Source organism: Parus major, chromosome 1 (assembly GCF_001522545.3).
Source record: "Parus major isolate Abel chromosome 1, Parus_major1.1, whole genome shotgun sequence".
Taxonomy (NCBI): domain Eukaryota; kingdom Metazoa; phylum Chordata; class Aves; order Passeriformes; family Paridae; genus Parus; species Parus major.
The window spans coordinates 74,842,392-74,865,624 of NC_031768.1; the positions used below are offsets into that span (position 1 = coordinate 74,842,392).

Consider the following 23,233-nt stretch of genomic DNA (forward strand, 5'->3'; position numbering starts at 1 on the left):
CCTGCGCGGCCCTGCCCCGCATCCCTCCCTCCCCCGGGCCGGCACGGCCGAGGCCTCACGGCTCCGAGCCCCGGTCCCAGGCTGCCGCCGCTGCGCCCGGCGGACCTTGGACGCCGTCAGACCTGGCGTCTGGCTCGGGAATTAACTTCGGATGTGCCTGCGTGTGTATGTGGGGGGTTAATCCTACTCAGCCCAGCGCCGTGCTGAAATGGTGGAAAAGTCACATCCATATTTACTGTCTGACGGGGCGAGGGGGTGTAGGTTTGGCAGCACTTCATCGACCCCTTCCACAGAGGGCAAGGAATTCGACCGCAAAGCGAAATTCCAAGCGAAGCGTTTTCACCCAAGTTTTAGGGGCTCACCCCCACAGTCGCCCTCCCGGTGAGGCCGAGATAGCCAAAGAGCGGATGTGGAGTTCGAGGCCCCGCTGGAGACCGGGACGGAGCCAGCGCTCTCCCGCCCTCCCGCTGCCGTCCCGGCCCCGACCCCGACCCCGCCGGCGTCCCGGGGCGCGGGAGGCGGCCCTGCCCCGGGGGAAGAACAAATAAAAGGGTGTGGGGCGGCGGCAGAGAGCGCCCCGATAGCCCCGGCCGGGCGCCCCCCGCCCTGCTCGGCCCCGCGGATTCCCGCCCCGGCCCCCTCCCCCACACGCCTCCCCCGGGAGGAGCTCGGCGGCGGGGAGGGGGAACACGGCCCAGCCGGGCCGCCCCCCGCCCGCCCGCGGTGTGGGCCCCTTCCTTCCCTCCCCCTCACCTGGCGGGAGTGGGCCTTGGGCTCGGGCGGCTTGAAGAAGGAGTCGGGCAGTTTCCGCAGTCGCATGGGCAGCGTGTGTGGCACGTTGGCGCCCTTGGGGTTCATCACGGCGTTGAACAGCGCCTCCAAGTCGGTCTCCGAGTCGCCCCGCACATGGACGATCTGGTGCCCCGCCGGAGGGGGCCCCGCACCCGGAGGCTGCGCCGCGCCGGCCGGGGCCCCCGATACCGCGCCCGGGGGCTGCGGCGGCGGCTGCTGCTGCGAGGCCGGGGGCTGCGCTGCCTGCGGCGGCTGCTGCGTTTGAGGCTGCCCAGGATCCATGGCTCCGTCGGGACCCCGCGGCGCTTCCCTGGCGGGGCTCGGCGGCTCAGAGCCCGGATTCCCACTCCCGCATGCCCCGCACCCCGGGCCGCGGGCTCGTCCTGCTGTCGCCGGTGCTTCTCACCCCTCGGTCGGGAAGCCTACCCGGCCGCGGCAACTGGCAAAACAACTCTGGCCGTGCGGCGCTTCCCCGAGCCCGGCCCAGCCCGGCCGGCGCCTCTGTCCCGGCGGCGGAAACTAACTCACACAACACACCAAACAAAAGTTCGCAGTTACGCCCGCCCGAATCACTCTCCGCCGCCGGCTCCGCCCCTCCTGAGCCCGCCCGCACCGTATCCGACCGAGACAGCCCGTGTTCGCAGCGCTCCTGCGCGCGCCCGCCCGCACCGCCTCCCGCCCGGGGCACTGGGGGCGCTGCGCGGCCCCCCCGGACCCCGCTCCGCCCGCGGCCCCGGCCCCGGCCCCGGCCCCAGCCCCAGCCCGGCTGGCACCGCGCCGCCCCCGCTTCGCGCCCGCCCGCTCCTCTCTCGCCTGCCCGCCCGCCCGCGGCCGCCACGGAGCGCAGCCGCCAACCAGAACTTTTTTTCTCCCTAACTTCTATCCCAACTTCCAGCAGGCCGCTCCGCGAGGGGGTGGGGAGGGGCGGCCGCGCTTCCCTCCCCAGGGCCTGGAGGGGGCATCTGCCCGGGACCCCTCCCGCCGGTCTCCTCCCGCGCTTTCTCCCTGTTCCCTAGAGCTTTCACCGGCTGCAGAGCCTCCCCTGCAGTTACGCGTCGCGGGTCTGTAAAGCTGGCTCGTAAAAATGACGAGACCCTCAGAGAAACACTTTTTATTAGATAAAACGGGTGATGGAAGGGGGAAAAAGGCTAAGAAAACAGCTTCAAGAACTATAAATACCAGAAAACTTTTGTCACTAACCACACAGTGACATCTGAGTGAACGGGAAGCACTTAAGAGCGTGTCACCAAGGAGTTGAGCTTTCCTCGTCAGAAAACTATTCAATGTCTACCTCAAGCCAACAGAAAGAAGGCAACCTCCATTACAAAATCTGGGACCAGCCAGGTTTATAAATAGTTTGTAAATAGGCTTCCGAATCGGTGATACAGAATATTCACGTGTCGCTTGCAGGGATCCACAATCAAGTAGGCAAAAGTCTGTTGGTGGCTTTTGCTTGAAGGGTAACACAGGCCATTAGCATCCTGACAGAAAGAAAAAAACCGAAACCATATTAGGGACAATAGAGATATCTATAAGAGAATTAATAAAATCTGAAGTTAATAATTTTGTTCCTATTGTAACTGTTTATTGCACAACAAAATAGAGCAAATACACCACAGTTTATTTAAACAGTATTACCTTCCCATGAGGATCCCAACACTACAAAATGCACAGTAATTCTGGCTAGATGTATCAAATAACCTTGAGGTAAATGCAATATTTATATAAAATGTAAAATTAAACATGTAAGCAAGTGTTTACACAATTAGAGCCTAAAATACAAAGGATTAAATATACAACAACCCATCACATTTCTTTTCAAAGAGAAAAAAAAACATGTACTCTATATTAATACATAAAGCTGTTCCATCCGTAATTTTTTTCACTTAACATTTGCTAATGCATCTGTTCAGGTTCCAATATTTGCATTTAAGCAAAATACTCATTACAGATCACATTAACAACTTTGGACTATTACTGAAAACATTTTGTGTTCCAGTCATCAGAAAGGGCTTGAAGGGATTCTAAACACCTAGCAGCAAAATCCTGAAAAAACATATTCAGCTGACAATCAGCATAGGAACTGGGCTCTTCACGTTAACATCCTATGTCTGTACGTGACAATAAAAGCTTCAGTGTTGACAGAGCAGCACTGCTGGACACACTTCAAATCCAGTAGGGATCCAGAAACTAGATGGAGGGATTTTTAAAGGGTTGGGTTTTTTTATTTAGTCAGTGTGGTAACTAAATATGTGAAAGATCAATAAATATGTAGCTGACACCTCCTTTCTTTTAAAATATGAAACGGTTTCCTCCTGCTCCCCAACACCTTTGTACAACAGTTGAAGAGATGTAGGTTTTGTTACACTTTTCTTGCTTGACAGAAATTGCTGTATTGCATATATTGTTTGTTTTCTTCAGGAAAATTTTAAATTTACAGACTACAGATTATTCTGGATTCTACATCTCTAACATTCTTTTGTTGAAGCTGTTCTCCTTTGCATAAAATAATCTTTTTTTTTGGACCAAGGAGACATGAAAACTGTTGCCTCTCTCAGTGGTTAAGTCAGCTGAGAAGGAAAAGAGCTGGGTCCCCATTTCTGACCATCTGTGAATTTTATCCTTTAGGTGTTACTGGTATCCCATTTTCTCCTTCTACTTCAAAGAGAATGAATCCATTATCAGATGTTCTGGTGTCTTCCTTTGGGGGATTATTCAATCCCCTAAATCTTAAATTAAGCTAAGCACCTCATAAAAGCACTGTTTGAGACAGGTAGAGATTTGATAAGATTTATTCCCAAAATATTCCAATGGTAGTCAAATGCCACAAGCTAGAAATAGCATTCTATATTTAAGCAGCACAGCATACAAGCTCTGTAGCTCCAATTGTTGGATAACTAGCTCTCTTCAGGTGTGTTTTAAGGATACATTTGTAACAAACACTGGATTCTCAACTGCAGTAAGGAGAGCAAATTTTATGATTTTATAGGGCTCAGCATCAAAGGGAAGGACTTTGGAATTTGATCCAAAAATAACCTAAGCTCATGCATGTAACTGAACAAAAAAAAAGTAAGACAAGATCAACATCAAGATGTGGTTGTTAGTTAAACACTTTTCCCATTGCTACTGAGGATCCCACTCCTGCAGTCTTTGTGGAATTGATGGATGGCAGTTGTGGTTTTGACTGTTTAGAGGCACTGTGAGCCCACTAAAAATTTGTTCAACAGCTCAAGAACAAAAACAATGTAGTTCTAGCAATGAGGCATTTCAAGCAATATACCAAACTTGGTATCAGGAAAATAGTCAATATAACATAATTAAATGAAAAGCGTTCTTAAGTTTATTTTAATTAGCAAAAGAGGTCATAAACCACTAAAATGCTTGACTATAAAGGTTCTGATATTTACATTCATGCATGTACACAAGTTAAGAATCATACCAATTCCATCTGCAGTGTGGACTTTGGTTCACACATGCAGGGGGTGTAATGATTGATTTACTGATGTTAGAGTAGGATCATTTTATTTTTTCTTTGTAGCAACACAGCTGATGATTTAAGAATATATATGCATAGCATAAAACAGAAATAAAAATGCTGCTGAACATTCTCAAAACCACATAATGTAACTGACAAACTTTTTAAATACCTCTTGAACAAACTTTGCATTATTCTGATTTCTAACACTGCCACAGTTTGGGTTCAGGTAAAGAAAGTTCCAAAATATCATTAAGCATTCCAATATTTAAGCTGTAAAAGTGTTTCATTATATGCAAAGTTCCAAAGCTCTCAAGGGTTAATGTTAAGGTTTGGACTTTGTCACAAGATCTAAAATTATTTCTCTTATGATGCCTAGGTCTATCAGGTTTTGATGCTAAAGAGCTCTACAGACATTTGTAAGAGAAGCCTCAACAAATTCATTTATTTAAAAAATTATTTATCTATTTACATCAAGCTAGGAGGATACGACCTTTTCTTACAGATACAAACAGAGAAAATTTGGCTTAAAAAATTAATAATAAAATATATAATATTCTAATGAATATAATTAAATTATATGTTTAATAATTAAATTAATAATTAATAATTTAATTAATAATTAAACTGTAATCCTCATAAGTATTGTAATAACACTCTACAGTTATTTATCAAATGAACTCAGAAACTAAATCCACTGCAGAAATGTAGTTATCTCCTTGAGAGAAACTTTTCATCACAAACACGAGACATTAGTGCTCCAGTAAGTGTCCTTCCTGTAAGTGCTAAGTGGAGTGAAGTAGTTTTGATCCACAAAACCATTAAACAGTCTAGACACGCTGTTTAGCCTTTCTGGTTTCTGAGACAAAATTCTTCAATACGTTCTTTAATAGAAACCGTAATTTCAGAATTCTCCTTCACCCCACAAATTTTCAGAATGTGCAGTAATCCCAATTTTTTTCCAAGGGTACAAGGAAGATATTCCATTCTGCATTAACAGTGGATCTTCTTTTGTCCATCTATTTTATTTATAAAAAGTTGCTAAAGTTTGGTTGGGGTTTTGTTTGTTTGTTTGATTTTTTCCTCTGTAGTTCTGATGATATTTAATGTATGGCAAACACAGGGGAGCTCTTTAATGTCCATCTGCGTAAACATAGAAATCTGCAATTCACATCAATGCACTTGATTCAGAGGTTGGAAAGGACCAGTAATAACAGAACATCCAGTTACCAGGGTTTTGCTTTTTTATTTTTATTACAGTCTGCAACGTAGCAGAAAGATAAATTTTGATACACCCATAAAGTGTTTATTTTCAAAAGTCTTTATGAATCATACATAGTACTTAAAAGATGATGACCAACAGATGAACAACTGGGTTATTGGCAACCTACAGGGAAGTTTGTGCAGGCTGAAATGACATCAGCTACTGCTGTTGAAAGTCGGTACATTATCTGACATTTAATTATCACATATTCTGGTTACTCAAGAAGAATTTGGAGTAGTTCATCCTACTGTAACAACTTAAATGACAGATATGCTGAATCTAGTAAACATGCAGTCAGTTCTCAAACTTATCTTGATGGTAAATGTATGATTTTGCAAGGGAAACAGATAGGAATGAGACTTGACGAGGGAGGGGAAAAGAGGTTAGCAGTCATCTCACCACCCCAGCCCTTTTGTATACTAAACATCTTTGCAGTCTTTACAGAAAGAAATGCAATACAAGCTATCTACAAAGCTCTAGCAACATTTCAAAACAGAACTATAGGAAGTCAAGAGTGCATCCTTGATCCTTATTGCTAACTCAAGTTTTATTATTATCTAAACCCAGAATTACTCAGATTTTATTTTTTTTTTCATTATCTAGTTTCTGGATGACTGTTATGATTTCCACTGCAATCCAGCAAATCTATTTTTAGTTTGCTACCAAATAAAACTTTAGCTGGTGGTTACTAATGAAAAGTTTGTAAAGAGGATGAGAAACAGGATGAGGCCAGGGAAAGAGTTAATGAATAAAAAAATAACAGCTATGGGGAAATAACCCATTATAATGGAATATTATATTTTCTTTGTGTAAAAGTAAATTCATTATTTTCATGTTACATATATTAGTGCCAGTAATATCCCATATAAAAATTATTAGTACTTACATATGCAGACACTCTGAAAACGGTAGAAATAATACGTATTTCTTTTGTTTCAGGGTTCTTTTGAACACTGAAATACAGGGGTATAATACATACTTAGTATATATCATAAATACTGATAATTAGACTCTTTATTAAATACATTTTAAACATATGCATTGTGTCCTTGCTCAATTTTTATGAAGGTCAAATTTATAGCTAAAATTATGTCATAGTAAACATAAAAAGCTATGTGGCCATTGTTAGGTAACAGAGTTATTATGATATTTTACTGAAAAATATTGAATATATCTAGTCATCTGACTTGGTTTCACTGTTCTCAGCTACTAAATCACAGCAATATTACCCAGACCTAGATGATTCCAAATATAGAGTTTTCATTCTGATAGATACAAAAATTATGCAGCTAAACATTTAATAAAAACCTTTTCACATATTCTTTGAGAAAAAAACCTGCAAAGTGAAATGCATCTTAATACAGACTACAAGAAGTAGCAGCAGTACTGGTGAAGAAATGCATTCTTTAGCTCATTTTTTCATTAGTATATAATTATAGTTTAGGTTTATTTTTTCTCCTTTGGAATTTTGTATATATAGTCAGCTAGGCAACTTGGGATGGGATTAGTTCTGAGCTTTTATATTTAGACTGTTTATTGTGAAGATTGCCATTTCTTTCATCACATTTACTAATAACACTGAATATTATTGAAAATAATCCAGGCATCTCAACCTATTTGAAGTATTTTAATATATCATTTTTCCTCAAGTCTGCTTTAAGTGATGCTTACATTTCTCCAGAAATTACATCATGCAACTGCTATTCATTTATCTAATTTTGCATATTCCCATTTACATTAACTAACTGTGGAACAGCTGAGGTTTAAAACTTCCCTACTTATACACTTCCAAGAAATGCATAGCTCAAAACCTGCCTTGTCACAAACAGGTTCCATTCCCAAGGAAGCTCCCAGTGTAGACAAATTACAAGAGGATGTGTGAAACACAGCCCAGCTGAACACCACACCAGGTCTAAGCTGTGATAGCAATCCCCCATTACCAGAGCTTCGGCAAAGCTTCTTTTTATAAGAACAAATGAACCCCAAATCAAGCAACAGCAGCTTTGTTGATTGAATCTCTGCAGCCAGTAAAAGAGATTGACTCTCCAATTAACTGATTTCATCTGTAGAGTAATGACACAGTCATGTTTGAACCTATACTGTGAAGCTAATCTTCCCTGTGGTCAGCCAGTAATGAGGCCTTCTCAGAACTTTTTGTTGCATCTGACATGTTGACATACTCAACTGTGGATGAAGACAGCACTGCTGAAATCGGTACTGACCCCAGTTGTCTGCCTTCCCACCCCCCCAGAGATGACTGCCTTCCCAGCAGGACATGACTCATGACTCAGCTTCTGAACCACTGCAGTTTACTGACCAGCACACTAAGCCAAACTAACACAGATGTCATTTTATGCTGACACACCAGGTTGTAACTGCAGCAGTTCAGAAACTCTTCAACCATCTCTGTGGAAAGAGTGACAATTTTCAGAACAAGACATAGAGGACTGGTGACATTATTGCCTTCTACCATGTATCACCACCTCCAAAAGCAACAGTTGTATTTAAGTGGCTCTGACTTCAGATTCTTCTGCCAGAAAACTATCCTGTCAATTTCTGGCTTCTTAATTTTCATTATATATATATTATTTATTAATTTATATATCTGGGATACCAGAGTAAGAGTTGACAAAGAAAAAGTCTTCCTATTTATTCCATGACCTTGAGAAATTTTCCCCTTGTGGTTAGCTTCCTCTAAGCAATTTTTCAGAATGTTTATTTTCAGTACTTTGGTTATTTTTTAAGACAAAAATTTGTGTCTATTAAAATCAAATGAATTCTTCCTTTGCTTACTTGAAAGAAAACCAAGAGGTTGCCTTTGACAAACTGATTTGCTCTATTTCTCTTTTTTACCCTGAAAGGTTATAGAAAAAAATTATCTTGTCCTTTTGAAGAGGATACTATTTCTTTAAAATTAATGTTAATAGCCCCATGTTCTTTCAAATTGTTAACTTCTAAACTATTCATTTGATATGGTGGTACATCGTTTTAATGTGCATCTATTCTCTTTCTATGAAGAGCAAATATCCTCATGGTCTCTCTATCCACTTTGGGCTTTATTTATATCTCAACCTTCCTGCCAATATTTTACTAGCCTTTCCAAACAATAAAAGAGCAACTAAATACTTTCAAATACATTCATTCATTATGGGGGAAAGGGCATGGAGATGGAAGTTAAGGAAGGAGAAGAAAACAACCACTACAAGATGCTACAGCAGCTGTCACCATGGAGAGACACTTAGAAAAATCAGGGGTTAAGTACAGAAGACAATATTTATCAACAGAGATTCATAGATTACATTTTCATTATTTCAAAGTTTTTGTCACGTAAATATATTCTTTAAATCAAAATACTACAACAAGGGATTTGAAATCATGTAGTGTTGTATTATTTAGTGTTGTATCCTGTATAACCCATCAGGTTACAAAGAATACAATGCTAAACAGTAGAATTTTGCACAGATTCAACTGATCACAGACTAATTACTGATGGGTTAGTAACAGACTACAAGTCTTAATGTTTTAGTAGGAATATATCACTCTTTTTGCAAAGAAAAAAATCTCCACCATTTATTAGCTGTATTTGGATGTACCTAGCTTGTAAAATATGAATTTTTAATTAATTAAGCTGTTAATTTCAAAAAGATTATTTCATTTGCTCCTAATAAAGCGATGCACATAGAAATGCTTTAATAAAATGAAATCTTAAAACTTTTTACACTATTTTCAATGCTAGTGCCTTGGAGTTAGAACTCAGGTATGGCCAGAAAAAGAATCTGTAATAAAGATAAGTAGGGAAAAGCTCATTAACAGGTCTGCTACTCCTAGCAGTAAAGGCACTTCTGTGGAACTCCTCATGCCAAGGCTCTTGCCCATAAGGAATACTGTAACAGGACTAAACAGTGGTAGCTCATACATCCATAGACTTACTGTTATTAGACTGAATTAATCTGTTGCAGCTAATTTTTTAATCATCATCAGCCAGCAGCTAATAATTATTAAGTATCCATTTGTTTTTTACCAAGACTTCTGATCCTCAAACAAAAATTAAACCTTAAGGATATTTTACAGAATTTTAAATACCTTGAAAAGCTTTTAATATCACTTTACAAAGAGTACAATGTATCCAATGCAACTGTTATCCAAGATACAATGAAACCAGAAGATAGCAGTCTAAGAAAAAATTTAAACAAAATTTGGTATTCAATACAAATTTGAGGGTGAAACAGAATTTAAGAGATCATTAGCAATCTTTTACTGAAAATAAGAGGCTATAAGAAAGTAATTTTAATTGCTTTATTTTCTGGTGTAATTTGAGCAAGAATGGAGTACCACAGTGCACAGCATGGACCAGAAATTAGAAATTAAGTTGAGACTGTCATTAGTGTCCCTATTCAGAGCCTGTCACTGTCTTCTTCTCTCTTAACACCTGTCTCTTATACACATCTAGATGTGTAGAAATTAGAAATTAAGTTGAGACTGTCATTAGTGTCCCTATTATACACATCTAGATGTGTCACAGTGCACAGCATGGACCAGAAATTAGAAATTAAGTTGAGACTGTCATTAGTGTCCCTATTCAGAGCCTGTCACTGTCTTCTTCTCTCTTAACACAGTGGAAATAAAACAGAAGCATCATTTTGGATAAACTGGGAGCAGGAGGATAAAATGAGACCAAGAAAAAGACAACCATGACTCTGAAGTGGGGGGGAACATCTGAAATGTCAAGATCAAAAGCTTTTCTCACGAGACTGACAAAGAACTCAATATTAAAGGAGAAAGATGAAAGATTCAGTGAAATGGTAAGTTTTGTTTTCAACTGGTAACCAGTGCTAAACACCAGCTCCTCTGGCAGCGAGAAACCAGCAGACATTTACCGGCACAGAAATGGAGAGACACGTGGTACACAAATACTGAAGATCAATTACATCACTTCAACACTTGGGAGAATAGAAAGCAATCTGCCAACTGGCAAAAAAAACCACCCCAAACAACACAGGAATACATCTTGAAATATTTTCTCCTAAATATTTTATGAAGGGCAGAAGCAGCATGCAAGAGGAAAATACAAAGGGATAATAGGGAACAGGTTGAGGATACAGAAAAAGTAAACTTTGAAAGCAGGATGAAATTGTGGGAGGATCTTGGCAGAGGCTTTTTTTCTCTTTTAAATAACAAGAACTATTTGATATCCTTATCAAATTTTACAGCATGAAAAAGAAAAAGAATGGAAAGAGGTTTAAGGAGATAGGAAGATAAAGCAAATGAATGGCTTAGAACGGAACTTGAATATATTTAGGATAAAACAACAGCAAAGGGGAGCAGTAAAGTGAAGGAACTGATTGGATTTGCACTTTGTCCTAAATTAATTCAACAATAGAAGAGCAGAAACAGCTGCAGTCAGTGAAGAGTCACCTATGGCCCAGGACTGAAAGAACAAACAACTTGATTCAAGTGCAGAGTGAACAATATAAAAGAAAAGGGAGGGTAGAGTTAAACATTCATAGATCCTTTTATGTCAGATGCTGTATTTCTGAAGAACCCACTTGATTCTCATCTATATATGAGATGAAAATATCAAAACTACTCTACTAACAAAAATTTTAGTAATATCTTTTACAATCTTTATATTTCCATTAGTTTAACTAAGAGTTAGTCTGTATAACCAATAACTACATTCCATTTCCCAGCAACCAGAACATAAGAAGTTTTGTCAGCTAGAGAAGTCAGCATATGGATGCATCAAAGCAGGGCAAAAATTGTGTGTTTAGACTGAATCTAAACCTCTGATCAATTATCTCTAACCTCAATGGAAAAAATCCCCTCACATAAGGTTCCAAATAATTCCAAATAATTCCATAAACCAAACATGATAAAAAATGTTAGTTCACCATGTCACATTAACAGCAAGAATCTATCACCCTTAGCTTTACACTGTGAGAAGTGTATTTGCAGAGCTAGGAAGACCAAAATCCAACTGTATTAAAAAAAAAAAAAATCAGCAGGGATAAAAAATATATAGAACTGAAAGTTTCAACTAATTATTTCAATTTTTAAATCCTAAATTAAAAGCAGTTCTATTGAAAGCAGCCCAAGATAATACAGGCAAGACTTAATTGTTGATATTTTATCAATAACAGTGGAAACAGTCTGTTTCCAGTAGCATGCCATGTTTTCAGTAGACCATTACAGAAGAAAGTATCTTTAAATTGGGAATTAATTATAAACCATCAATGTCCATAAATATAACATAAAAATGTTCTTATGTGGGACTTATGTAATTAAAATTGCATATATTTTTCCTCAGAGCTACTACCATTTTTCCATTGTATTTTGATATTTGGACACAAATAAGCTTGCAGGTGGGTTAAAGAACAGCCCCATTTTTTAAGCAGTAATGTATAATAAATTTACACAAATCAACACAAAGTATCTATGGACAGTATATGTACACAGTTTTACAAAAAGTAAATAGCACCTACCTCACCAAGTCTTTATAAAAAGCTTTTGTAGTTTCTAAGTATGGGTCAACTACATCTTCAAACTGGCAAAGAGTTCCTCCAATGCAAAAATGCTTAAAAAGACAGAACAGAAATTCCTCACGATCCAGTTGAGTGAATAAGTCATAATGGTCAGAATCCTCCAGAAGCAAGACCTTGTGGAACACAGAAAAAACAAGGAAGTCAAGTTGATAAAAATTTATTTAAGATTTAGCTTATAAATAATGCAATTATTACACAAAAATTATGTCCATATAAAATGTATTGATGAGGGATGGAAATACATATTTCTAAATCCTTCTTCCAATGATGCAATTAGTTTCAAAATCCTTACATATAATATAAAGTGGAATCACCGTCAGATTTGTGTCCAAAAGATAGAAATTAATATTTTTCAAGTCTTGTTCTTTCACTGGTTAATTGTCTGTCATGCTAATGAAACAATTAATATGAAAGTAGTCTACCTATATTTGATATGTCAATTGCTGTTAAACAATTTGGTAACTGTTTTTGGTAGCATTTGGTTTTTCACTTTTAGACTGACACAGTTATTTCACATTTGTAAAGGAATCCTGAGGATCTCCCAGAGGTCACTCAAACTCCCATCATTCTTTGTTGCAGACTCCAGTGAGCCCTGATCTGTGGCCTGGATTAGCCAGACATGCATCCAGCTGCCTCCATGCGTCTCACCTGCCTCTTGCTGAGATATTATGTGAACACAGAGGGCTTGCCAGATTAGTGTCAACACTGGTTTGTGTAAATGTGGACAGGAATTGTAATTCACAATGGCTACAAGACATTTGAGTCATGTCAGCCAAACTGCAGATGCCAGCCCAGGCAAACTGGTCAAAGTTAGACATCAGTCCACTGCTCCCTGGTCCTCTTTATAAAAAAACTACACAACTTGAATAAAAAGGGGTCAGAGCATCAACTGTTTTGGATGGCCATCTCATACATATCCCAACCTCCTTGGCTGAAACAAGACAATACATGGTAGGTAGGAAAGAATCATGGAGTCTTACAGACGAGGGCCACTCTCTGACACCAGGAGACAGTATGGTGCCCCCTACAGTTTTCTGTCCTAAAGCCCTGACTAATTAATTTGAAGTTTTGATGTCATTCCTGGACTGACTTATTTTTTTTTGCTGTCTTAGGTCTTTGGAGTAGGAATCACCTTTGTTTCAAACCAATGTTAAACCCTCAGCTTACAAATGCCAACACACACATCACTTCCATGGGAAGGAAACTGGGAAGACAGTAAAACCCCAATAATTTCTAATTTTAAATGTTGCCTCTAACCTTCCTATACACAATATATTTAATTTTCAGAAAACATTTCACATGTACCCAAATTATAAATAAATACATGTATTTTGAACTGCTAGGCTACAAACTACATCTGAAATTCAAACATGAGCTTGAGTTCTCACCTTTTCCCAGAACTTTACAAGACAGACCAGTATTTCAGGCCACATCCTGTAACCAGTGTCACAGGTTCAAATACGTTGCCTTCAAAGGATTTGCCAAGTGCAAATGAGTGCAACTCTATAATTATTTAGTACTTATGTTGATTATATATACAAGGAAGAGCAAAATCCAGTTCTCCCACACTATGCTTTGCTAATGCTACACAAACATAAGTTTAAAAAATGGTTTTAGCTTATGAAGTCAAAAGAAACACAGTAAAGACATACATTGATTAAAAGGGTGCCAATGTTAGAGATTCTTTTTCAGATAATCTGCTTTATGACACCTCCACTAGAGTATAACAAACAGTTTTACATTGCAGGCCTGTTCAGGAGTTGTATTTAGTAATTTTTCAGTATTACACAAAAAATAATTTTCTTTTCCATAGTTTCTCTTGCTTTAGAGAAAATGTATTAAGATGGCTTTCTTTAAATGCCTTCACATATGATTGGCATCCTGTCTGGGAACACTTCAGGATGTAGCTATCAAACACATTCAGTTTTGTCCCCTACCTTGAAGGCTGAGTGAACCTACAGCTCTGAGTATCACAGCACCTTCTCTTCGGCACCCTTTGTTTCCCCCTCCTAAGCAAACAAACAGTTGCATTTCCCCATACACCCCCAGCACTGACTGCCTGAGACATAGGTGGGTAGAAGGCGGCTTTACTTTTTTCTCCCACCTAAAAATGGAAGAGGGCTTATCTGGAAAAAAAGTTATTTCTTTCACATATTCAGGCACTGCAGTGCTGCAGTTTGAAAACTGTGGCTATTGATCCCTATTTTTACCACTGTTAGAAAAAAAACAACCTGAAAAATGTGTCCTTATAATACCTAATAGAGTAGAAAAGATGGTAATAAATTATTCATTATTACACTGACCTTCCTTAATTCATCAGCGATAAGAATATCATCATAATAGTCATCATAACATTTCACAATAGTTCCAGTTTCTCTAACAATTCCTTCAGAGTACAGCCGATCAAAAAATGACATGGAAATCTGTGTACAGGGTACCACTGTAGCCTCAATTTTTGTCACTTTGGAACCTGGAAGATATAGGAAGCTGGTTGTATGTTTCATGTTTTAAAAAAAACCACAGATCATGCAAGTATGACTCAATCATAGAGTTCCTCAAAAAGAACCCCAAAACCAAACAAAAACAACAAACCAAACAAACAAAAAACCAAAGAAAGCTAAGAAGGAAACAAGCGTAAGGAAAACATAAAACTATTCTCAATTCTACTTTCTATGAAGGCTCATGTGTCTGCTCCCCCTATTGGTAAATACCGTCAACCGAAACTAGGGATAGAAGGAACACCGTGTGAACCCAGCATCACATTAGATCACACCCTTAGAAAATCATATTCCACAGCTTAACCTTAAAGCATCTGAGAACATATGCCGAATTTGGCATGATGAAGCACTGAAGTCAGTAGATGCTAACACCACCCCACAAAGTAAAAACCAAAATGAACAGTCTTGAAAAATTTTTGACTTGTTAAGTACTATATTGAACGTTTTAAAAAGCTATTTTGTAGCCACTGTAAGCTTTATTAACCAGCTGTTTCAGAAGATGGAAAAGGTACTATCAGCACTTCCTGTATGAATCTGGAGTATTATCTCTGTAATCATTAAATGCAGAATATATTTTTCTATAATTTATTTTTCCCTCTGCTTGCAAATCATCCAAGACTGTATCCTGTTGCTCACAGACATCAAGTGCCATTTGAGATGCCCTACAGTATTTTCCTTAAAGAGGTATCAGTCCATAAGGCCACATGTCTTCTCTATGTACAGTGTTACATCTACAAATCTATCTGCATGGTATTGGATAACTTATGGCATCTCAAGTAGCATTACGCCCCATGTTTAAGCAGCTTTGGACTCAGACCAGTTCTGTCTGCTATCTGCAGTCCAAGTGTTCAACCCAAGTGTTAGAACATGTTCTCTACCCATCTTCAGGTCCACCTGAACACCCTTCAAAGTGCTTCTAAACAGGAGAGGGGAGGAGAGCATGACTGAACATTCAGCTCAAGGGCACTGTGTCTCAGTGGAGAGAATATTCACAGCATTCCAGCTGTTCATGAGTTTATTCTTATCCCTTCTCCTCTGTAGGTTCCCTTCATGGGAGACTGGCCAGCAACATCACAGTATCGAAATACTTTTTATCATATGATTAAAGATAAAATTCAGTGCTGTCCTGACAAACTGACCTAAATGATCTAAGCATTACTATTTAGGAAATGTCCAAATTTCCCTCTAGATGACAGCCTTTCAGGAGCAGAAACATGCCAAAAAGGGATGCATGAACCGTGATGCTTCCAAGAGCACCTATCATTTCACTCCAACCCTAATCCTTGTAAGCACAGCATAACCTAAATTTTCTCTTGCCCCCACACCTACAGAAATATACTATTACATAGAGACTATTTATTTGTAGGTTAAGTAGGGCTGGCATTTTAATACCTAAACCTGTGTAAACTGTACCACCCAACCAATCAATACCAGGAAAAAAATAAAGAGAAGTTATAAATTGATAGCTTGAAAATATGCCTGCTAAAGCTGAAATACCAACAGGAAACTTAAAAATTATTCTATTGGACCATTGTGAAGTCAATAAAGTATTTTAAAGACAAAACCCTAGCATTTAATTGCTTGGCTTCCTGTCTACAGACAATGGTTATGAAAAAGGGTATATTTTATTAAAGAATAAAAGGTATAGTACATTCTCCTACCTGTACACACAGTGGCTATTAAAAAACCACATTACATAATCAAAATCAAGTCAGAAAAATCACGAATTACAGCCTTACAACCTATGAAAAAAACCCAAACTATTTCATAGTTATTTATTTACACTTCCTCCCACCCCCTCACTTCCAGTTTCCTCTAACTTCTAATTCTTCAGCTCCCTTTCCCAGGGATTGAATTTTTATTTTATAAGTGATTTAGTAAGAGCTAAATCAGCTTTATTCACATAAATTATTTTAAAATTAACATAAAAACCAGAGTTGACTAACAAACATCAGATGCTAAATGACTTGAGAAAAGGGAAAGATCCAGTTGCTAAGCTAAAAGTATAGGAAATGGAGCTATTTATATGCCTTAAATTATAAGGATTTTATTGGTGGAAGGGAAGGAGACCTCTGCTCTGAAAAAAGGTTTTATGAAAATTTCAATAATGAAAAAAAAATCAAGAGCTTTGTAATCTATTCAGTAGTTCTGAAAACCAAACCACACATGGAAAAGTTTAAATACACTGGATGGTCTTACTCTCTGAGAGGTGAGATTTGAAATTCAGAATTTCCTGGACATGAATGATAGATAGGCTTTAATAACACTATAAAAGTAAGCAGTAAAAGAGGAAGAAGAAATGCCTTGACAACTCTACAAGTAGAAAACAAAGAGCTGAGAAATCCTGAAACAGTTTAACAGCCAAGTCTGTTCTATATATCTATAAAACGCTGCCAGTATACTTTTAAATTAACACATTGTATATAGTATGGGACACATAAACCCTGGATTAGGTATATTTAGAATGCCTCCAAAATTTAAAAAAAGTTTTTCATATCAGAAAAATATCTTATAATTTACTATTTACAAAACAGTTTATATATAATCCAAGTTCAGTGCTCAGTATTAAAAAGTAGGGTATTTCAAAAGTAAAAAGTGTAGGTTTATGATTTATGGGTTCATATGGCATATAAAATTCTTTGCAAATTATACCCCATAATAGTAGTTTAAAAATTTCTGATTTAAGATTTCCTTCCAAATTTTAAAATTCCATTCTAAAGACAGAAATTGTTGAAGCTTCAAGCACATATGGCAACTTAAGAACCTTTCTTTAGGCAAATCCTAATTTTTTTTATTTACACAAATAGATGGTAACTTTACCCCTTTGAAGATAAATTTTCAAGTGTTAATTGAGCTTAAGCAGATAGAGTCCTGCCTCCTTAAGACCGCTGACAGGTGCAAGGCCAGCAATGTATCCAAGGAAAAACAACTATTTAGTTCTCATTGCAGCTATTTAAAAAACACAAGACTCATACATAAATGGGTATGCATCAAATTTGTTCCTTTTACTGCTTCTATTTTTGAACTATCAGAGTAATAGATGAATAGGTGGCTTAAAGCACATCAGAAATATCATATACTTGGCCTTGTAGCCAGAAGGAGGGGAAAAATATCCCTACTACAACAGGCAAAAAAATTTGGTGTGAGACTAGGTCATAAAGTATCTTTCTGAGCAGAGGAAGCAGAGTAGAGAACATCCTTGTGTATCATTTACCTAAAATGTTTTATTTCAAGCAATGTTGAAGCTGGAGTCCTTGAAACTATTATTATAGAATTCTACCAGTACAAAAAACACAGTAAGTGAAAAGGTGAGAAGAGGGGACCACAGCTGTAAAAAAACTAAAAATTATTATGAAAACAAACACCACTCTAATGTTCTAATAATATCCTTTATAATGCTGACATCTTTCCGTGGGTCCATAAATACTTTCTGCCCAAGCTCATGGAGGGCAGGAGAAGGGAGGTTTCTATGGATCTATCTAAACCCCACCTATATTATACATTCAAACTATCTCCCTCATTAAAAAAACAACAAAAACTAACATTTTTGTTTGTAACAGAATAAATGCGGTATTTGAATCAACGTCGACTATGTATTTTCTTCATATTTTCTAAAAAGCAAAATAAGCATGTTTCCAGTATCTTTTTAACAACAGGAATGTTATTTTAAAGTTACTTCACAGTGATAAGCAAATGGTATATCCAGATTAATATATCAGCACTCCTGAAGAAGAAAATACTATTAGATGATTTTTACCTCCTCCCACTCACAGCTAATTCTTGCTATATTTTCACAAAATGCACATGAAGACTAAGTATAGAAAAATGTGCCGACATTCCTCACCAAAAATAGGCAAAGAATGGGAAGATGAAATTTTAAGAGCAAACAGGGTACACCAGCTGTTCAGGATTTAGGAAGGGAACCCTTCCAGTCCTTGGGACAAAATGCTTCACTTCTGTGAGGAAAATTGAGCAGAACCAAGAGTTAAGCTGGGTTACTTGGCAAGAGACCCTCCACTCTTAACACAAGGTATGTAACCTACTGACCTCCACTACAGGGACTGTCGAGTTGTAGACTAGACAGATAGCCTTAAAAAAATCCTGTCTAAAGCAAGAAAAGGTTTACTACTGGCTTAAAATATATCTATTTTTTTCTGTTTGCCAGAGAAAGAGGTACTTTAAGGGGTACTTGAGATAATTTTTGCATTTTATATATTTCAATAGTTTTAACAGTTAGGTGAAGTGTTTGGAAAATGGATTTTTGCTGACAAAAAAGTGGCAATGTCTAGTGTCACTGTATATAGCAGGAAAAACCCATGCCAGTTCCAGAGAGCTGAAATGGAAAAGTTAGAAAATTCCCAAAGCTCCATTAAATATTTACACACAGTAGTATTTGCAGACAAACCAAAAGAAATGAGGGTTTCCCACTATCCTCTTTTAAGATATCCCTATTTTGGACAATCACTTTGGCAATATCAGAGATCACCTTATGCACAAAATACATTATCACACGCAATTGCCATGAATTTTTGTGTTCCTTTTACATAACGAAAAACGTAATTTCAATGTGGTGATGTTTGCTTTTGGCCTTCCTGCTTTAGGGTCTCATTTGCATCTCCAGACCTAATGGAGTGTGTTCAGAAGTTTCTGATAAGACAACAAGTTGAAGTGACCCTCACAGCATTGGCTGCCAGTGGAACAACCTGTCCCATGGGGCTCTTCCAGGCTCCATCACCACGGCTGCACAGACAGCAGATTTACACCAGCTCGGGGTGTGCTCTATCAATCCTCTGCTCTCAACTTTAATTTGTAATACAGCAATCATCTCAGACCTGTTCCAAGTCAGGTCATTGTATCTATAGAAGAATGCCCATCTCCAAAGGTTATCTGAGTAAGGTACTACTATAATTCTACAAATAATGCAGTTGTTTATGTCTGGATACATGGTCAGGTCAACTGGATGCCACAAACAATTTATAAACAGCTTCAGGTGCTTGATTTATGGAATGATGCAGGGGTCAAAAGAAAAAAAAGGCATAAAATGTGACAATTTAGTTATTTTATTCTAGAAGTAGAATCTCTTCCTATTACTTAGTAAAAGAAGTAATTCTTTAAGATATTTCAACTAGATGAAAACAAACATATATGAAATGTCATTATTAGAAAACTTTAATTAGAGCAAAATAGTTAAAGCAAAGACTTTTTTATTTAAGATTAATTTATTCTAAATTTAAAAGATTTAAAAATTTTAAAAGAAAGCTTCATTATTTCTAAATTTACCCAATGTAGTCCACTGTCCTGAAGATGACAGCAACTTTAAACTGGAGTTCACATTTTGATCATTAAAAAATGCCTATAATATTCAAATAAGAGAATACAGGTTAATGAAATGAAACATAAAATCATCAGTTATAGTGCCTTGGATACATTCAATCCAAATGATAAGGTTCCAATTAGTAAGTGGTTGCTTCATGATCTTTCAGTTTGTTTACTAAATATCACACCACCAAACCCATGGGTTTGTAACTCAGTGTAGCTAGTGTCTTTTATACACAGAAGGTACCTTCAGGTGCATATTTACATATGTACTATTAAAGTTTTATAATAAAGCAGTTTTAGTCCAAGAACACGCAAAAATGAATGAAATTCATGAAGGTACAGAAAACTGAGGAAGAGATGAAACAGTTCTATCTCTGCATACAATGTTGAAGATAAAAATAAGCTGCAAAATATTATTTTAAAATTTACTCTTTTTAAATTAATTTGAAGCTTGGAGAAGAGTAGAGACACACAAAAATTATTAAACAGATACAGAGGAGATTCATAAGTTACTGAAGGGATGGATGATATATTCCACAATAAGATTTGAAGAATTCAATCTTACTGATTTATCAATTAAAAGAAGGAGACATGCATAATAATGTTGATAGCTGGCAAGTTTCTGTGATAGATAAGCTAACTAAGAAAACCCACACTTATGTATATGCAGACAGAGTGAATAATCACTGAAGAAACTGAAACTGAAGAAAATGAAATGATGGATCTTTCAATTTCTGCCTCACTAAATTTCTTTATTACTCCTCTGGGATACAGGGAGATCAGACATTATGTATAATGGTCCTTTTTTTCCCCAATTTCTTCAGAGCTCTTCAGATTTCATAACTTCATAGTTAGTTTTACATTTTTAATTCCAAAGAGACAAGCATTGAGAGGGTAAATGGGTATTCTGTAAACTTCAATAATTTGAAATGTTTATCATTGGAAGATGAAATAAATATTGGTGCATTTCTGTGTGAATTTAAGATATAAAGAAGCTGAATTCTTTACCCAGGATAACAATATAAAGTAGACATATAAAATATCAAAGAGTTATTTTTAAAACAACAGATGTAAAATTCACATTTTAAAACCAAAAGTTTGGGGTTTTTTCTATCTGCAAACAGATGCAGAGATTTGACATTGCAGATGACAGAAATGGAGGACACAAAATCAGCAAGAGATTTGAGTCTCAAAAAGCTGGGAGTTCAAAATTCTCATATAAAGCAATGGTATCCAATACATTTCAAAAGTTATATTTTCAGATATGTGGTGCACATGCACATCTAATTGCACTGTGAATTTACTGTGAGAAATTTACTGATAGCTGTAAGCATGTACACTGTTTGAAGTCTCACACTAGGTGGACTTCCCAACATGAAATGCTGCAGCCAAGATCAGCATCCAGTTCAGATTTCCATTCTTGGGAATCCTGAAAGACTAAATTGTTCCCTCTTAAAGCAGAGTAACATTAGTAGAAACTAAAATATTTTTACTGGACAATACAGTTAACCCACAAAGTCAGAGACTTGAGCACCACACCTAAATCACCTCCTTTCAAGGAGACAGTGAGCAGACCAATAGCATTCAGCACTGCTACATTGTTCGCTGTATGCAGGTTTCCAGTAGCTATAATTTCATGGTGGGGAAAAAAAAAGTCAACTTAAAATACAAAGGATTTAGAACTACCATAAGAAACTCATCCTTTTGATAGGGCTTAAACTGCTGGTCAAAACTGAACGCTTGTGCTGTGATCCTGCCTTGCATGGACCTGAAATGAAAAAAAATGAGGTTAAACATTCTGAAGACATACATAAAGCCCTATTCTGACCAATTAAATTTTGGTTTTTCCACTCCATTCCCGTTATAAGCGCCTCCAACCCTTCCTTGGAGGGCTCGAGCTGCGCCGGAGCCCCGCTGCGAAGCTGAAATAGATCTCGGCTCACTGTGGGAGGCGAGGACTGACGCCTCACACCTCAGAAGGCGCTGTTTGCCTGCCTGGAAAATATCAGGGAGACTTCAAATTAAGCGGTTGGGGGGGAATTAAAAAAAAAAATAAAAAAAATAAAGAGATGTGGACCCGCCGCCACCGGGCGCGGAAACGGCTCCAGCCCTCAGCACCGCGCCCGCCTGTTCCCCCGCTGCCCCTAGACAGACGCATCCCTTAGCGGGCGTTTCCCCCCACCATCTGAGGAGTCTGTCCGCGATGTCCTTGTCCTGCAGGCAGGAGAAGGTTTTCTGCGGCAGGGCTCGGAACACGACGCCCGGAGCCCGGCGCCCTCCCTCCGCGGACATCTTGCCGCGGCCCGGCGGTTGCCGTGGAGACGGCGCCGCCCCGGCGCGGAGCCCGGCCCCGCTCAGGAGCGTTCCGCCACCCGTGGGGGCCGGCAGACCCGGCTGTCCCCCCTTTCTTTCTTGTTTGCCTACAAAATACCTTAATTCAACACCAACCTTAATTCAACTCCCTCTCCTCCTGTCTGTGCACCAGAAAAACTGAGGCTTGCCCAGCAGGCCGAGGCAGGGGCTGCCACCGCTGCCTTTGCCAAGGCCGCCTCAGTGATATAACACCAAAACTAACTAGGAAAGGCCAGAGTTATCAATTATGAAGTTCTAGCGAATCAGGGCTGCTAGCTGCTTGCTTCCCAGGATGCAGAGCCATTTGGGAGTAGCAAAGCCGTGCTTTCAAACTCTTCCTAGTCCTAATTAAAGGAAAGACCATTGTTACTTCAGGTAATTATTTCTTTAAGTCTAGTAAAGCAAGGGACACCTTGCACGGGTTGGGGAATTTCCTGCCCTTTGCAGGCAAAGCAGTGAGAATTTAAGGCTGCTGCACACCTCATGCTGTGTCCTTCAGCAGCCCAACCCCTCCAAAGCCTGTGCTTGCTTAGCCACAAATTTCCAAAACTGAAATTTTTCCATTAATCTATTGCTCAGGCTTAGCAGTATTCCCATTTCTAAGAAGTTTGGCAGTGCTTTTCTTGGTTTCTAATAAAAAAAAATAATTAAAAAAAAACCCAAAAAAACCTAAGCTGGTCCACATCTTTGATTAGAAGTCAAAATTGTTGGCACCCAAAGATTTAACTGGTGAGACATTCATCAAACAGGCTTGTACCCAAAGAATTCAAAAGAAACTGATATCATAAGCTTGTTAAGGAGCCCTGCGCTAACATAGTTTCAGTAGAATACATTGTTCACTACATACTAAATTTTCTAGTGCAGTGTTCAGACCAAGTTGCTGTATAGCAGCTATGTTTGTGAGATTTAAGGAGCCATTCCCCTATATATTCTCCATTATGTTATCTCTAAGCATTATGTAACACACTTCCATATTTTTTTTTCCCCCCAA

At 38.7% G+C, this 23,233-nt stretch overlaps 2 protein-coding genes across 10 annotated transcripts in view; both read right to left on the reverse strand.

Annotated features, from left to right (window-relative positions):
* Positions 1–1,376, reverse strand: part of YAP1 (Yes1 associated transcriptional regulator) — an 85,436-nt gene extending 84,060 nt beyond the window's left edge. For 3 of the 8 annotated variants that reach the window (XM_015639363.3, XM_015639373.3, XM_015639354.3), the window contains exon 1: positions 754–1,376. In XM_015639363.3, coding sequence (XP_015494849.1) covers positions 754–1,074 — 321 coding nt within the window. In that variant the 5' untranslated portion in view covers positions 1,075–1,376. The remainder of the gene's footprint in view (positions 1–753) is intronic. The other 5 variants (XM_015639345.3, XM_015639327.3, XM_015639335.3 and 2 more) reach the window with 3 other exon arrangements.
* Positions 1,377–1,888: 512 nt separating this feature from the next.
* On the reverse strand, positions 1,889–22,216 carry CFAP300 (cilia and flagella associated protein 300). Of its 2 annotated transcripts, XM_015647753.3 has the most exons (7): positions 22,073–22,216; positions 21,577–21,658; positions 19,852–19,924; positions 14,377–14,543; positions 12,014–12,186; positions 6,418–6,484; positions 1,889–2,273 (listed from the first exon to the last, which is right to left on the reverse strand). In XM_015647753.3, exons 1-7 carry the CDS (start codon positions 22,180–22,182, stop codon positions 2,139–2,141), a joined length of 807 nt encoding a protein of 268 aa, XP_015503239.1. In that variant the 5' UTR covers positions 22,183–22,216; the 3' UTR covers positions 1,889–2,138. The 2 variants fall into 2 exon arrangements, with proteins under 2 accessions (XP_015503239.1, XP_015503258.1); XM_015647772.3 differs by lacking the exon at positions 6,418–6,484.
* Positions 22,217–23,233: the final 1,017 nt, after the last annotated feature.

Excerpts from the sequence above, each read along its gene's own strand:
- CFAP300 (XM_015647753.3), bottom strand. The coding sequence starts at position 22,182 with ATGTCCGCGGAGGGAGGGCGCCGGGCTCCGGGCGTCGTGTTCCGAGCC. Across the intron at positions 14,544-19,851 it reads AGGACAGTGGACTACATTGG|GTTCCAAAGTGACAAAAATT; the intron begins GTAAATTTAGAA and ends TATATCTTCCAG. Across the intron at positions 6,485-12,013 it reads TTTTATAAAGACTTGGTGAG|TGTTCAAAAGAACCCTGAAA; the intron begins GTAGGTGCTATT and ends CCTGTATTTCAG.